This window comes from Pseudophryne corroboree, chromosome 4 (assembly GCF_028390025.1).
Source record: "Pseudophryne corroboree isolate aPseCor3 chromosome 4, aPseCor3.hap2, whole genome shotgun sequence".
Classification (NCBI taxonomy): domain Eukaryota; kingdom Metazoa; phylum Chordata; class Amphibia; order Anura; family Myobatrachidae; genus Pseudophryne; species Pseudophryne corroboree.
This window is the reverse complement of record NC_086447.1, coordinates 919,680,744-919,693,363: the sequence shown is the minus strand read 5'-3', so window position 1 is coordinate 919,693,363 and position 12,620 is coordinate 919,680,744. Positions and strand designations below refer to the sequence as shown.

Sequence of the window (12,620 nt, the reverse complement as noted above, 5' to 3'; positions counted from 1 at the left end):
CACCGTGGGATCTAAATGTAGTTTTAGATTTCCTCAAATCCCATTGGTTTGAACCATTGAAAAAGGTGGATTTGAAATATCTCACATTGAAAGTGACTATGTTACTAGCCCTGGCCTCTGCCAGGAGAGTATCTGAATTGGCGGCTTTATCTTATAAAAGTCCTTATCTAATCTTCCATTCGGATAGGGCAGAACTGCGGACTCGTCCGCATTTTCTCCCTAAAGTGGTATCAGCATTTCATCTGAACCAACCTATTGTGGTGCCTGCGGCCACTAGCGACTTGGAGGACTCCAAGTTGTTGGACGTTGTCAGAGCCTTAAAAATATACATTGCAAGGACGGCTGGAGTCAGAAAATCTGACTCGCTGTTTATATTGTATGCACCCAACAAGTTGGGCGCACCTGCTTCTAAGCAGTCGATTGCTCGTTGGATTTGTAACACAATTCAACTTGCACATTCTGTGGCAGGCCTGCCACAGCCTAAAACTGTAAAAGCCCACTCCACAAGGAAGGTGGGCTCATCTTGGGCGGCTGCCCGAGGGGTCTCGGCATTACAACTCTGCCGAGCAGCTACGTGGTCGGGGGAGAACACGTTTGTAAAATTTTACAAATTTGATACCCTGGCAAAGGAGGACCTGGAGTTCTCTCATTCGGTGCTGCAGAGTCATCCGCACTCTCCCGCCCGTTTGGGAGCTTTGGTATAATCCCCATGGTCCTTTCAGGAACCCCAGCATCCACTTAGGACGATAGAGAAAATAAGAATTTACTTACCGATAATTCTATTTCTCGGAGTCCGTAGTGGATGCTGGGCGCCCATCCCAAGTGCGGATTATCTGCAATACTTGTACATAGTTATTGTTAACTAATTCGGGTTATTGTTAAGGAGCCATCTTTAAGAGGCCCTTTCTGTTGTCATACTGTTAACTGGGTTTAGATCACAAGTTGTACGGTGTGATTGGTGTGGCTGGTATGAGTCTTACCCGGGATTCAAAATGCCTCCCTTATTGTGTATGCTCGTCCGGGCACAGTACCTAACTGGAGTCTGGAGGAGGGTCATGGGGGGAGGAGCCAGTGCACACCACCTGACCTAGTAAAGCTTTACTTTTTTGTGCCCTGTCTCCTGCGGAGCCGCTATTCCCCATGGTCCTTTCAGGAACCCCAGCATCCACTACGGACTCCGAGAAATAGAATTATCGGTAAGTAAATTCTTATTTTTTCAGTTTTAAAAATTTCCTTTGAAATAAAGGATTTATGAAAAATAAAAATAAAGTATGGCTGAGGCACTAGTCCTGAGTGGGTGCCTGGCGTGCGGAGCGAGGATTGAGTCCAGTACAGAGATAAAGAAGACACAGGCTGACAGTACGTATTTTGGGCCTAATTCAGAGTTGATCGCAGAAGCAAATTTGTTAGCAGTTGGGCAAAACCATGTGCACTGCAGGGAAGGCAGATTTAACATGTGCAGAGAGAGTTAGATTTGGGTGGGGTGTATTCAAACTGAAATCTAAATTGCAGTGTAAAAATAAAGCAGCCAGTATTTACCCTGCACAGAAACAAAATAACCCACCCAAATCTAACTCTCTCTGCACATGTTATATCTGCCACACCTGCAGTGCACATGGGAGGTCATTCCGACCCGTTCACTCGCTGCAGTTTATCGCAGTGCAGCGTTCGGGTCAGATCTGCGCCGGCGCATGCTGGACGGCCGACGGCCGTTGTTCCCTAGCGATCGCCTCTGCCTGACTTGACAGGAGGGCGGGAGGGGGCTGGATGGTGGCGTTATCTGGGGGGGCGCGAACTGGCCAAAGCAGGCGTGGCCGGACCATTGGGGGGGCCGGGCTGCGGCGGCTGCGTGACGTCACACGCAGCCGCTGCCACCCGGGCAGTGAAGAGGTTCTCCCGGTAAGCCACAGGTGCTGCGCTGGCCGGGAGTTACTCCTCAAATGCAAAAGCATTGCTGCTGTGCGATGCTTTTACATTTCTGGGGGGGGGGGGGGTCGGCACTGACATGCGGGGCGTCCCCCCGCATGTCTGAGTGCCTGATCGTAGCTGTGCTAAATTTAGCACAGCTACGATCAACTCGGAATGACCCCCATGGTTTTGCCCAACTGCTAACAAATGTGCTGCTGTGATCATCTCCGAATTACCCCCATTATCTCCTTTACCATTTAGGAATAAAGTGACTTTTTGATGCGTTCAGTCTCTTACAGAACATCACATCAATAGCCGCTGTATCAGGAGGGGATGAAGATTTTGCTGTGTCCGGAGAAGGAATAGGTGTGTAAATCATTAAAAATAAAATGCAGACCTAGGGGGAAATTTACTAAGCTCCCGATTTTGACCGAGATGCCGTTTTTTCATCAAAGTGTCATCTCAGTAATTTACTAAACACTAATCACGGCAGAGATGAGGGCATTCGTAATTTTTTGCAAGTCCAAGTAAAAAATTACGAATGAATACACCATCGGTCAAAACGCGGCTGTTTAAGTATGAATCTCGGTCATTTACTAAGAAGTGCAAAGCAAAAAACAAACAAACACTGCCGTGAAAAATTACAACTCGTAAAAAAGTGCTAAAAAAAAACCAGACCTTTTTTTTTTATTCGTGATTGGATAGGCATGCACGGATCCATGAGATCCGTGCATGTATATCAGTGGGAAGGGGTGGGAAAGTGCTCCTAAGCATAACCAGCCTCGGGCTCTTTGAGCCGATCCTGGTTGCAGAAATATGGGGAAAAAAATGATGGGGGTTCCCCCATATTTAAGCAACCAGCATCGGGCTCTGCGCCTGGTCCTGGTCCCAAAAATACGGGGGACAAAAAGAGTAGGGGTCCCCCGTATTTTTAAAACCAGCACCGGGCTCCACTAGCTGGACAGATAATGCCACAGCTGGGGGTCACTTTTATATAGTGCCCTGCGGCCGTGGCATCAAAAATCCAACTAGTCACTCCTGGCCGGGGTACCCTGGGGGAGTGGGGACCCCTTCAATCAAGGGGTCCCCCCCCCCCCAGCCACCCAAGGGCCAGGGGTGAAGCCCGAGGCTGTCCCCCCCCATCCAATGGGCTGCGGATGGGGAGGCTGATAGCCTTTGTTGTAAAAGAAAAGATATTGTTTTTAGTAGCAGTACTACAAGGTCCAGCAAGCCTCCCCCGCATGCTGGTACTTGGAGAACCACAAGTACCAGCATGCGACGGAAAAACGGGCCCGCTGGTACCTGTAGTACTACTACTAAAAAAATACCCAAAAAAACACAAGACACACACACCGTGAAAGTATAATTTTATTACATACATACACACATACATACATACTTACCTTAAGTTCCCACGCAGGTCGGTCCTCTTCTCCAGTAGAATCCAAGGGGTACCTGTTGAAGAAATTATACTCACGAGATCCAGGGGTCCAGGCTCCTCGGGAAATCCAGGGGTAATCCACGTACTTGAAAAAAAATAACAAAACGGTGTCCCGACCACGAACTGAAAGGGGACCCATGTTTGCACATGGGTCACCTTTCCACGAATGCCAGAAACCCACTTTGACTGATGTCTAAGTGGGTTTCTCAGCCAATCAGGGAGCGCCACGTTGTAGCACTCTCCTGATCAGCTGTGTGCTCCTGTCCTCACTGACAGGCAGCACACGGCAGTGTTACAATGTAGCGCCTATGCGCTACATTGTAACCAATGATGGGAACTTTCTGCCCTGCGGTTGACCTAAAGTGACGTCACCGCTGAGCAAGAAAGTTCCCAGCATTGGTTACAATGGAGCGCATAGGCGCTACATTGTAACACTGCCGTGTGCTGCCTGTCAGTTAGGACAGGAGCACACAGCCGATCAGGAGAGTGCTACAACGTGGCACTCCCTGATTGGCTGAAGAAACCCACTTAGACATCAGTCAGAGTGGGTTTCTGGCAGTCGGGAAAAGGGGATCCATGTGCAAACATGGGTCCCCTTTTAGTGCGTGGCTCGAGTGTCCGTTTTGTTATTTTTTTCAAGTACGTGGATTACCCCTGGATTTCCCGAGGAGCCTGGACCCCTGGATCTCGTGAGTATAATTTCTTCAACAGGTACCCCTTGGATTCTACTGGAGAAGAGGACCGACCTGCGTGGGAACTTAAGGTAAGTATGTATGTATGTATGTGTGTATGTATGTAATAAAATTATACTTTCACGGTGTGTGTGTCTTGTGTTTTTTTGGGTATTTTTTTAGTAGTAGTACTACAGGTACCAGCGGGCCCGTTTTTCCGTCGCATGCTGGTACTTGTGGTTCTCCAAGTACCAGCATGCGGGGGAGGCTTGCTGGGCCTTGTAGTACTGCTACTAAAAACAATATCTTTTCTTTTACAACAAAGGCTATCAGCCTCCCCATCCGCAGCCCATTGGATGGGGGGGGACAGCCTCGGGCTTCACCCCTGGCCCTTGGGTGGCTGGGGGGGGGGGACCCCTTGATTGAAGGGGTCCCCACTCCCCCAGGGTACCCCGGCCAGGGGTGACTAGTTGGATTTTTGATGCCACGGCCGCAGGGCACTATATAAAAGTGACCCCCGGCTGTGGCATTATCTGTCCAGCTAGTGGAGCCCGGTGCTGGTTTTAAAAATACGGGGGACCCCTACTCTTTTTGTCCCCCGTATATTTGGGACCAGGACCAGGCGCAGAGCCCGATGCTGGTTGCTTAAATATGGGGGAACCCCTGTCATTTTTTTTCCCATATTTCGGCAACCAGGATCGGCTCAAAGAGCCCGAGGCTGGTTATGCTTAGGAGGGGGGACCCCACGCAATTTTTTTTTTAATTTTACAGTGTTTAATTAAAAAAAAAAAAAAATAGAACCCCAGCACGGATCACACAGATCCGGCCGAGATTAATTGTAAAAAAGTCGGCAGTGTTTTGCTAATCACTGCCGTAAAAAACACGAATGACATCGACATCGGAAGAAAAGAAAAACCCGAATACGACAGCTTAGTAAATCCATCGTAACAAATTCAAAAAGTTGCAGTTTTACACTTTCGATGTCATTCGTGATTGAACTTTGACCTGAAACGGGAAAATACGAATCTTAGTAAATTTACCCCCTAGTATGACTAGCAAAAAATATAATGGCTTTCCATGATTTAATCTCAGTTATGTGGTGGTGGTGGTGGTGGTAATAATGATGATCAGAAACCATTGCATAAAGTGTAGTATCATTTTTAGCTCCTGAACTTATGAATTAATAATTCTATTTCTCTGACATCCTAAGTGGATGCTGGGGACTCCGTAAGGACCATGGGGAATAGCGGCTCCGCAGGAGACAGGGCACAAAAGTAAAAGCTTTAGGATCAGGTGGTGTGCACTGGCTCCTCCCCCTATGACCCTCCTCCAAGCCTCAGTTAGGTTTTTGTGCCCGGCCGAGAAGGGTGCAATCTAGGTGGCTCTCCTAAAGAGCTGCTTAGAGTAAAAGTTTTGTTAGGTTTTTTATTTTCAGTGAGTCCTGCTGGCAACAGGCTCACTGCAACGCGGGACTTAGGGGAGAAGAAGTGAACTCACCTGCGTGCAGGATGGATTGGCTTCTTAGGCTACTGGACACTAGCTCCAGAGGGACGATCACAGGTACAGCCTGGATGGGTCACCGGAGCCGCGCCGCCGGCCCCCTTGCAGATGCTGAAGAAAGAAGAGGTCCAGAAATCGGCGGCTGAAGACATCCTTGTCTTCTTAAGGTAGCGCACAGCACTGCAGCTGTGCGCCATTGTTGTCAGCACACTTCACACCAGCGGTCACTGAGGGTGCAGGGCGCTGGGGGGGGGCGCCCTGGGCAGCAATGTTAATACCTAAACTGGCTAAAAATACATCACATATAGCCCCTGGGCTATATGGATGTATTTAACCCCTGCCAGGAATCCAGAAAAACCGGGAGAAGAGCCCGCCGGAAAGGGGGCGGGGCCTATCTCCTCAGCACACAGCGCCATTTTTCCCACACAGCTCTGCTGGTGGGAAGGCTCCCAGGCTCTCCCCTGCACTGCACTACAGAAACAGGGTTAAAACAGAGAGGGGGGGCATTTTGTGTGGCGATATTATAATATATTAAGATGCTATAAGGGAAAACACTTATTATAAGGTTGTCCCTGTATAATTATAGCGTTTTGGTGTGTGCTGGCAAACTCTCCCTCTGTCTGCCCAAAGGGCTAGTGGGGTCCTGTCCTCTATCAGAGCATTCCCTGTGTGTGTGCTGTGTGTCGGTACGTGTGTGTCGACATGTATGAGGACGATGTTGGTGTGGAGGCGGAGCAATTGCCTGTAATGGTGATGTCACCCCCTAGGGAGTCGACACCGGAATGGATGGCTTATTTATCGAATTACGTGATAATGTCAACACGCTGCAAGGTCGGTTGACGACATGAGACGGCCGGCAAACCAATTAGTACCTGTCCAGGCGTCTCAAACACCGTCAGGGGCTTTAAAACGCCCATTACCTCAGGTGGTCAGGTGATGTGGATTCCAAACGGCACATGGAAGTATTGCCGTATAAAGGGGAGGAGTTATTTGGGGTCGGTCTATCGGACCTGGTGACCACGGCAACAGCTGGAAATCCACCTTTTTTACCCCAAGTCACCTCTCAGCAGAAAAAGACACCGTCTTTTCAGCCTCAGTCCCTTTGTCCCCATAAGGGCAAGCGGGTAGAAGGCCAGTCATATCTACCCCGGGGTAGAGGAAAGGGAAAAAGACTGCAGCAGACAGCCCCTTCCCAGGAACAGAAGCCCTCCACAGCTTCTGACAAATCCTCAGCGTGACGCTGGGGCCTTACAAGCGGACCCAGGTGCGGTGGGGGGTCGTCTCAAGATTTTCAGCGCGCAGTGGGCTCACTCGCAAGTGGACCCCTGGATCTTACAGGTAGTTTCCCAGGGGTACAGATTGGAATTCGAGACGTCTCCCCCTCGCAGGTTCCTGAAGTCTGCGTTACCAACGTCTCCCTCCGACAGGGAGGCAGTATTGGAAGAAATTCACAAGCTGGATTCCCAGCAGGTGATAATCAAAGTACCCCTCCTTCAACAAGGGAAGGGGTATTATTCCACACTATTTGTGGTACCGAAGCCAGACGGCTCGGTGAGACCTATTCTAAATCTAAAATCTTTGAACACTTACATACAAAGGTTCAAATTCAAGATGGAGTCACTCAGAGCAGTGATAGCGAACCTGGAAGAGGGACACTATATGGTGTCCCTGGACATCAAGGATGCTTACCTTCATGTCCCAAATTGCCCTTCTCACCAAGGGTACCTCAGGTTCGGGGTACAGAACTGTCACTATCAGTTTTAGACGCTGCCGTTTGGATTGTCCACGGCACCCCGGGTCTTTACCAATGTAATGGCCGAAATGATGATTCTTCTTCGAAGAAAAGGCATCTTAATTATCCCTTACTTGGACGATCTCCTGATAAGGGCAAAGTCCAAGGAACAGTTGGAGGTCGGAGTAGCACTATCTCGGATACTGCTACAACAGCACGGGTGGATTCTAAATATTCCAAAAGATCCCGACGACACGTCTGCTGTTCCTAGGGATAATTCTGGACACAGTCCAGAAAAAGGTGATTCTCCTGGAGGAGAAAGCCAAGGAGTTATCCGAGCTAGTCAGGAACCTCCAAAAACCAGGAAAAGTGTTAGTGCATCATTGCACAAGGGTCCTGGGAAAAATGGTGGCTTCCTACGAAGCGATTCCATTCGGCAGATTTCACGCACTTTTCAGTGGGATCTGCTGGACAAATGGTCCGGATCGCATCTTCAGATGCATCAGCGGATAACCCTGTCTCCAAGGACAAGGGTGTCTCTTCTGTGGTGGCTGCAGAGTGCCCATCTATTAGAGGGCCACAGATTCGGCATTCAGGACTGGGTCCTGGTGACCACGGGTGCCAGCCTGAGGGGCTGGAAAACAGTCACACAGGGAAGAAATTTCCAGGGAGTGGGGTCAAGTCTGGAGACTTCACTTCACATAAATATACTGGAGCTAAAGGCAATTTACAATGCTCTAAGCCTAGCAAGACCTCTGCTTCAGGGTCGACCGGTGCTGATCCAGTCGGACAACATCACGGCAGTCGCCCACGTAAACAGACAGGGCGACATAAGAAGCAGGAGGGTAATGGCAGAAGCTGCAAGGATTCTTCGCTGCGCGGAAAATCATGTGATAGCACTGTCAGCAGTGTTTATTCCGGGAGTGGACAACTGGGAAGCAGACTTCCTCAGCAGGCGATCTCCACCCGGGAGAGTGGGGACTTCACACGGAAGTCTTCCACATGATTGTGAACCATTGGGAAAAACCAAAGGTGGACATGATGGCGTCCCGCCTCAACAAAAAACTGGACAGGTATTGCGCCAGGTCAAGGGACCCTCAGGCAATAGCTGTGGACGCTCTGGTAACACCGTGGGTGTACCAGTCAGGGTATGTGTTCCCTCCTCTTCCTCTCATACCCAAGGTAGTGAGAATTATAAGACGGAGAGGAGTAAGAACTATACTCGTGGCTCCGGATTGGCCAAGGAGGACTTGGTACCCGGAACTTCAAGAGATGCTCACAGAGGACCCAGGGCCTCTGCCGCTAAGAAGGGACTTGCTTCAGCAAGGACCATGTCTGTTCCAAGACTTACCGCGGCTGCCTTTGATGGCATGGCGGTTGAACGCCGGATCCTAAGGGAAAAAGGCATTCCGGAAGAGGTCATCCCTACCCTGGTCAAAGCCAGGATGGAGGTGACCGCACAACATTATCGCCACATTTGACGAAAATATGTTGCGTGGTGTGAGGCCGGGAAGGCCCCCACGGAGGAATTTCAACTCTGTCGATTCCTGCATTTCCTGCAAACAGGAGTGTCTATGGGCCTCAAATTGGGGTCCATTAAGGTTCAAATTTCGGCCCTGTCGATTTTCTTCCAGAAAGAATTGGCTTCAGTTCCTGAAGTCCAGACGTTTGTCAGGGGAGTACTGCATATACAGCCCCCTTTTGTGCCTCCAGTGGCACCGTGGGATCTCAATGTAGCTCTGGGATTCCTTAAATCACATTTGTTTGAACCGCTCAAATCTGTGGATTTAAATTATCTCACATGGAAAGTGACCATGCTGTTGGCCCTGGCCTCGGCCAGGCGAGTGTCAGAATTGGCGGCTTTGTCTCACAAAAGCCCATATCTGATTTTCCATTCTTACAGGGCAGAACTGCGGTTTCGTCCCCAGTTTCTCCCTAAGGTGGTGTCAGCGTTTCACCTGAACCAGCCTATGGTGGTACCTGCGGCTACTGGGGACTTGGAGGACTCCAAGTTGCTAGATGTTGTCAGGGCCCTGAAAATATATGTTTCCAGGACGGCTGGAGTCAGGAAGGCTGACTCGCTGTTTATCCTGTATGCACCCAACGAGCTGGGTGCTCCTGCTTCTAAGCAGACGGTTGCTAGTTGGATTTGTAGTACAATTCAGCTTGCACATTCTGTGACAGGCCTGCCACAGCCAAAATCTGTAAATGCCCATTCCACAAGGAAGGTGGGCTCATCTTGGGCGGCTGCCCGAGGGGTCTCGGCTTTACAACTTTGCCGAGCTGCTACTTGGTCAGGGGCAAACACGTTTGCAAAATTCTACAAATTTGATACCCTGGCTGAGGAGGACCTGGAGTTCTCTCATTCGGTGCTGCAGAGTCATCCGCACTCTCCCGCCCGTTTGGGAGCTTTGGTATAATCCCCATGGTCCTTACGGAGTTCCCAGCATCCACTTAGGACGTCAGAGAAAATAAGAATTTACTTACCGATAATTCTATTTCTCGTAGTCCGTAGTGGATGCTGGGCGCCCATCCCAAATGCGGATTGTCTGCAATACTTGTACATAGTTATTGTTACAAAAATCGGGTTATTATTGTTGTGAGCCATCTTTTCAGAGGCTCCTCTGTTATCATGCTGTTAACTGGGTTCAGATCACAGGTTGTACAGTGTGATTGGTGTGGCTGGTATGAGTCTTACCCGGGATTCAAGATCCTTCCTTATTGTGTACGCTCGTCCGGGCACAGTATCCTAACTGAGGCTTGGAGGAGGGTCATAGGGGGAGGAGCCAGTGCACACCACCTGATCCTAAAGCTTTTACTTTTGTGCCCTGTCTCCTGCGGAGCCGCTATTCCCCATGGTCCTTACGGAGTCCCCAGCATCCACTACGGACTACGAGAAATAGAATTATCGGTAAGTAAATTCTTATTTTTGCAGTTTTGGTTTTGCAACATTTTGTGGGGGGACAAAATCAGTTTTATACTTGTCCCCATCCCCCCACCCCCCACCCCCTACCTGTCTGTCACTTACTAGTCTGACTAGATTGCTTAAATTTTAAGCAACGATCGCTCCGTATGTACCCCTCACAGCTATAGCGATGCGCAGCCCCGCGCATCGCTATTGTTGGTGCTAGATTGGCCTGCATGCAGGCCCGCTGGGTGAAATGAGCGGGCCCCCCGTACGCTCAGCACGGATCTCTCCCCAAATCGGCCTTTAATCATTCTAATCTCCCAAAACACCAGCCTGACAGCATAATGAGGTTATAATGATTGAGTTACTGTGTGTGTCCAGACGTTACAGTGTTGCCTATTATAAATGTATGTCTACTGTGCACATCCAGCCTCTGAGGTTGCAGATCAGAAATAAACATACAGTAATATAACTAATCAGATCTACAGTAATATAACTAATCAGATCTACAGTAATATAACTAAACAGATCTACAGTACTATAACTAAATAGATGTACAGTAATATAACTAAACAGATCTACAGTAATATAGCTAAATAGATCTACAGTAATATAACTAATCAGATCTACAGTAATATAACTAAACTAGGTGCTTCATCGCGCCCTACGGGCGCTCTTCACACCGTCGCAAGGGGCTACGCCCCCTTAACCCTTGCATGCCTTTCTGGGGTTCAATATTTGTGTTATATGGAGTATCACCTGCATTCCTTTGTTAGTGGTTAAATATTGCACAATGAAAGGGTGTGCGATGGTGAAGGAGGCGCAGCCCCTTGCGACGGCGTGAACAGCACCTGCAGGCCACAATGTACAGAATGTAGCGGGTGCGGGGGGTACTACGGATGGTGTCTGTAGATGCTGCGGATGGAGGGGGGGCGGAAGTGGGGGTGGGGCCCGGATGGGGAAGGGTTGGGAGGTGCTGCGGGTGGGGGAGGGGCAGAGGAGTGGGGGATGCAGATGGGGGAGGGGTCCGGAGGCACTGCAGGTGGGGGAGGGGCAGGGGTGCCATGGGTGGGGGAGGGGCAGGTGTGGCGATGTTGCAGATGGGTGAAGGGTTCCGGAGGTGCTGTGGGATGGGAAGGGGCGGGAGTGCCACTGGTGGGGTAGGGGTCCGTAGGCGCCATGGGTAGGGGAGGGGCAGGTACGGGTGTTGCGGCAGATGGGGAAGGAGGTCCGGAGGTGCTGCAGGTGGTGGTGGGGCAGGTGCGGGGGTGCCATTGGTGGGGGAGGGGTGGGTGAGGGGGGGACCGCGGATGGATGAAGGTGTCTGCAGATGCTGCGGGTGGAGGGGGGCAGGTGTGGGGGAGACATTTAAGGGAAGTGAATGGTGGAGGGGGCCTGGAGATTGCTGGGGGTGGTGAAGGGGCGGAGGAGTGGGAGCCGCGGGTGGTGTAGGGGGTCTGGAGGCACAGCATGTGGGGGAGGGGTGGAGTGCCGCATGTGGTGGAGGGGAAGGTGCGGAGGTGTGGTGCATTGGGGAGAGGTCTGGAGGTGCTGCGGGTACTGTACCTGCCAAAAAGGTAGTTGGAGGGTATGCAGTAACAGGGCCAGGACAGTGGTGACAGGGTCAGAACAGGGGTGACAGGGGTGACGGGGCCAGGACAGGGATGACGGGGCCAGGACATGGGCGACGGGGCCAGGACAGAAATGACAGGGACAGGATAGGGGTGACAGGGTCAGTGTAGGGGTGACAGGGCCAGTATAGGGTTGACAGGGCAAGCACAGGGGTGACAGGGCCAGGATAGGGGTAGCAGGGCCAGCATAAGGGTGACAGGGCCAGGATAAGGGTGAAAGGGCCAGGATAAGGGTGAAAGGGCCAGGATAAGGGTGGCAGGTCAAGGCCAGGGGTGACAGGGACATGACAGAACACAGGGCACGGGAGAGATTGGTATTAGGGACAGAACAGTGGTGACAGACAGATGTGTCTTACCGGAGTCACTGCTGCTGGCTGCTGCTGTTCCACTCCAACCTGTTGGCATCTGCTGCTGGTGGAGACTTGGCATGGCTGACTCTCTTAGGCTGTATTCCTGCTCCTCTGCCCGTCCGCATCACTCCCCCCCTCCTCAGTCACACACCGCAGACCTCGCGCAGCTGCTGGGCACTGTGGTAAGGTGAGACTGGGAGTGACTGGTTAGCCCCCAGGAGATGCTGCGGCTGGAGGGAGGAGGGGGTCATAGCATGCACGTGGCGCGGACCTCACGGCTGCTGGGCACTATGGTAAGGGGAGACTGGGAGTGACTGGTTAGCTCCCAGGAGACGCTGATGCTGGAGGGAGGAGGGGGTCAGAGCCTGCAAGCAGCGCGGACTTCTGCAGCGCTACCCGCCGGCTAAAGTGTGTGAAGGAGCTGGGCGCAACTCACTGCGGGTGGCAGCGCTGCAGCTAGCAGTGGGGTTGCCGGGGCT

General features: G+C 51.1%; 1 protein-coding gene and 1 long non-coding RNA gene across 9 annotated transcripts in view; one reads left to right on the top strand and one right to left on the bottom strand.

The window, feature by feature from the left end:
* The window catches only part of DNAH14 (dynein axonemal heavy chain 14), a 427,754-nt gene that overhangs the window by 261,561 nt on the left and 153,573 nt on the right, over nucleotides 1-12,620 (top strand). For all 7 annotated transcript variants that reach the window (XM_063919003.1, XM_063919002.1, XM_063918999.1 and 4 more), the window contains exon 47: nucleotides 2,198-2,274. In XM_063919003.1, the coding sequence (XP_063775073.1) occupies nucleotides 2,198-2,274 (77 nt within the window). The remainder of the gene's footprint in view (nucleotides 1-2,197; nucleotides 2,275-12,620) is intronic.
* Nucleotides 1-12,620, bottom strand: part of LOC134910685 (uncharacterized) — a 58,860-nt gene that overhangs the window by 6,736 nt on the left and 39,504 nt on the right. The window lies entirely within an intron of this gene.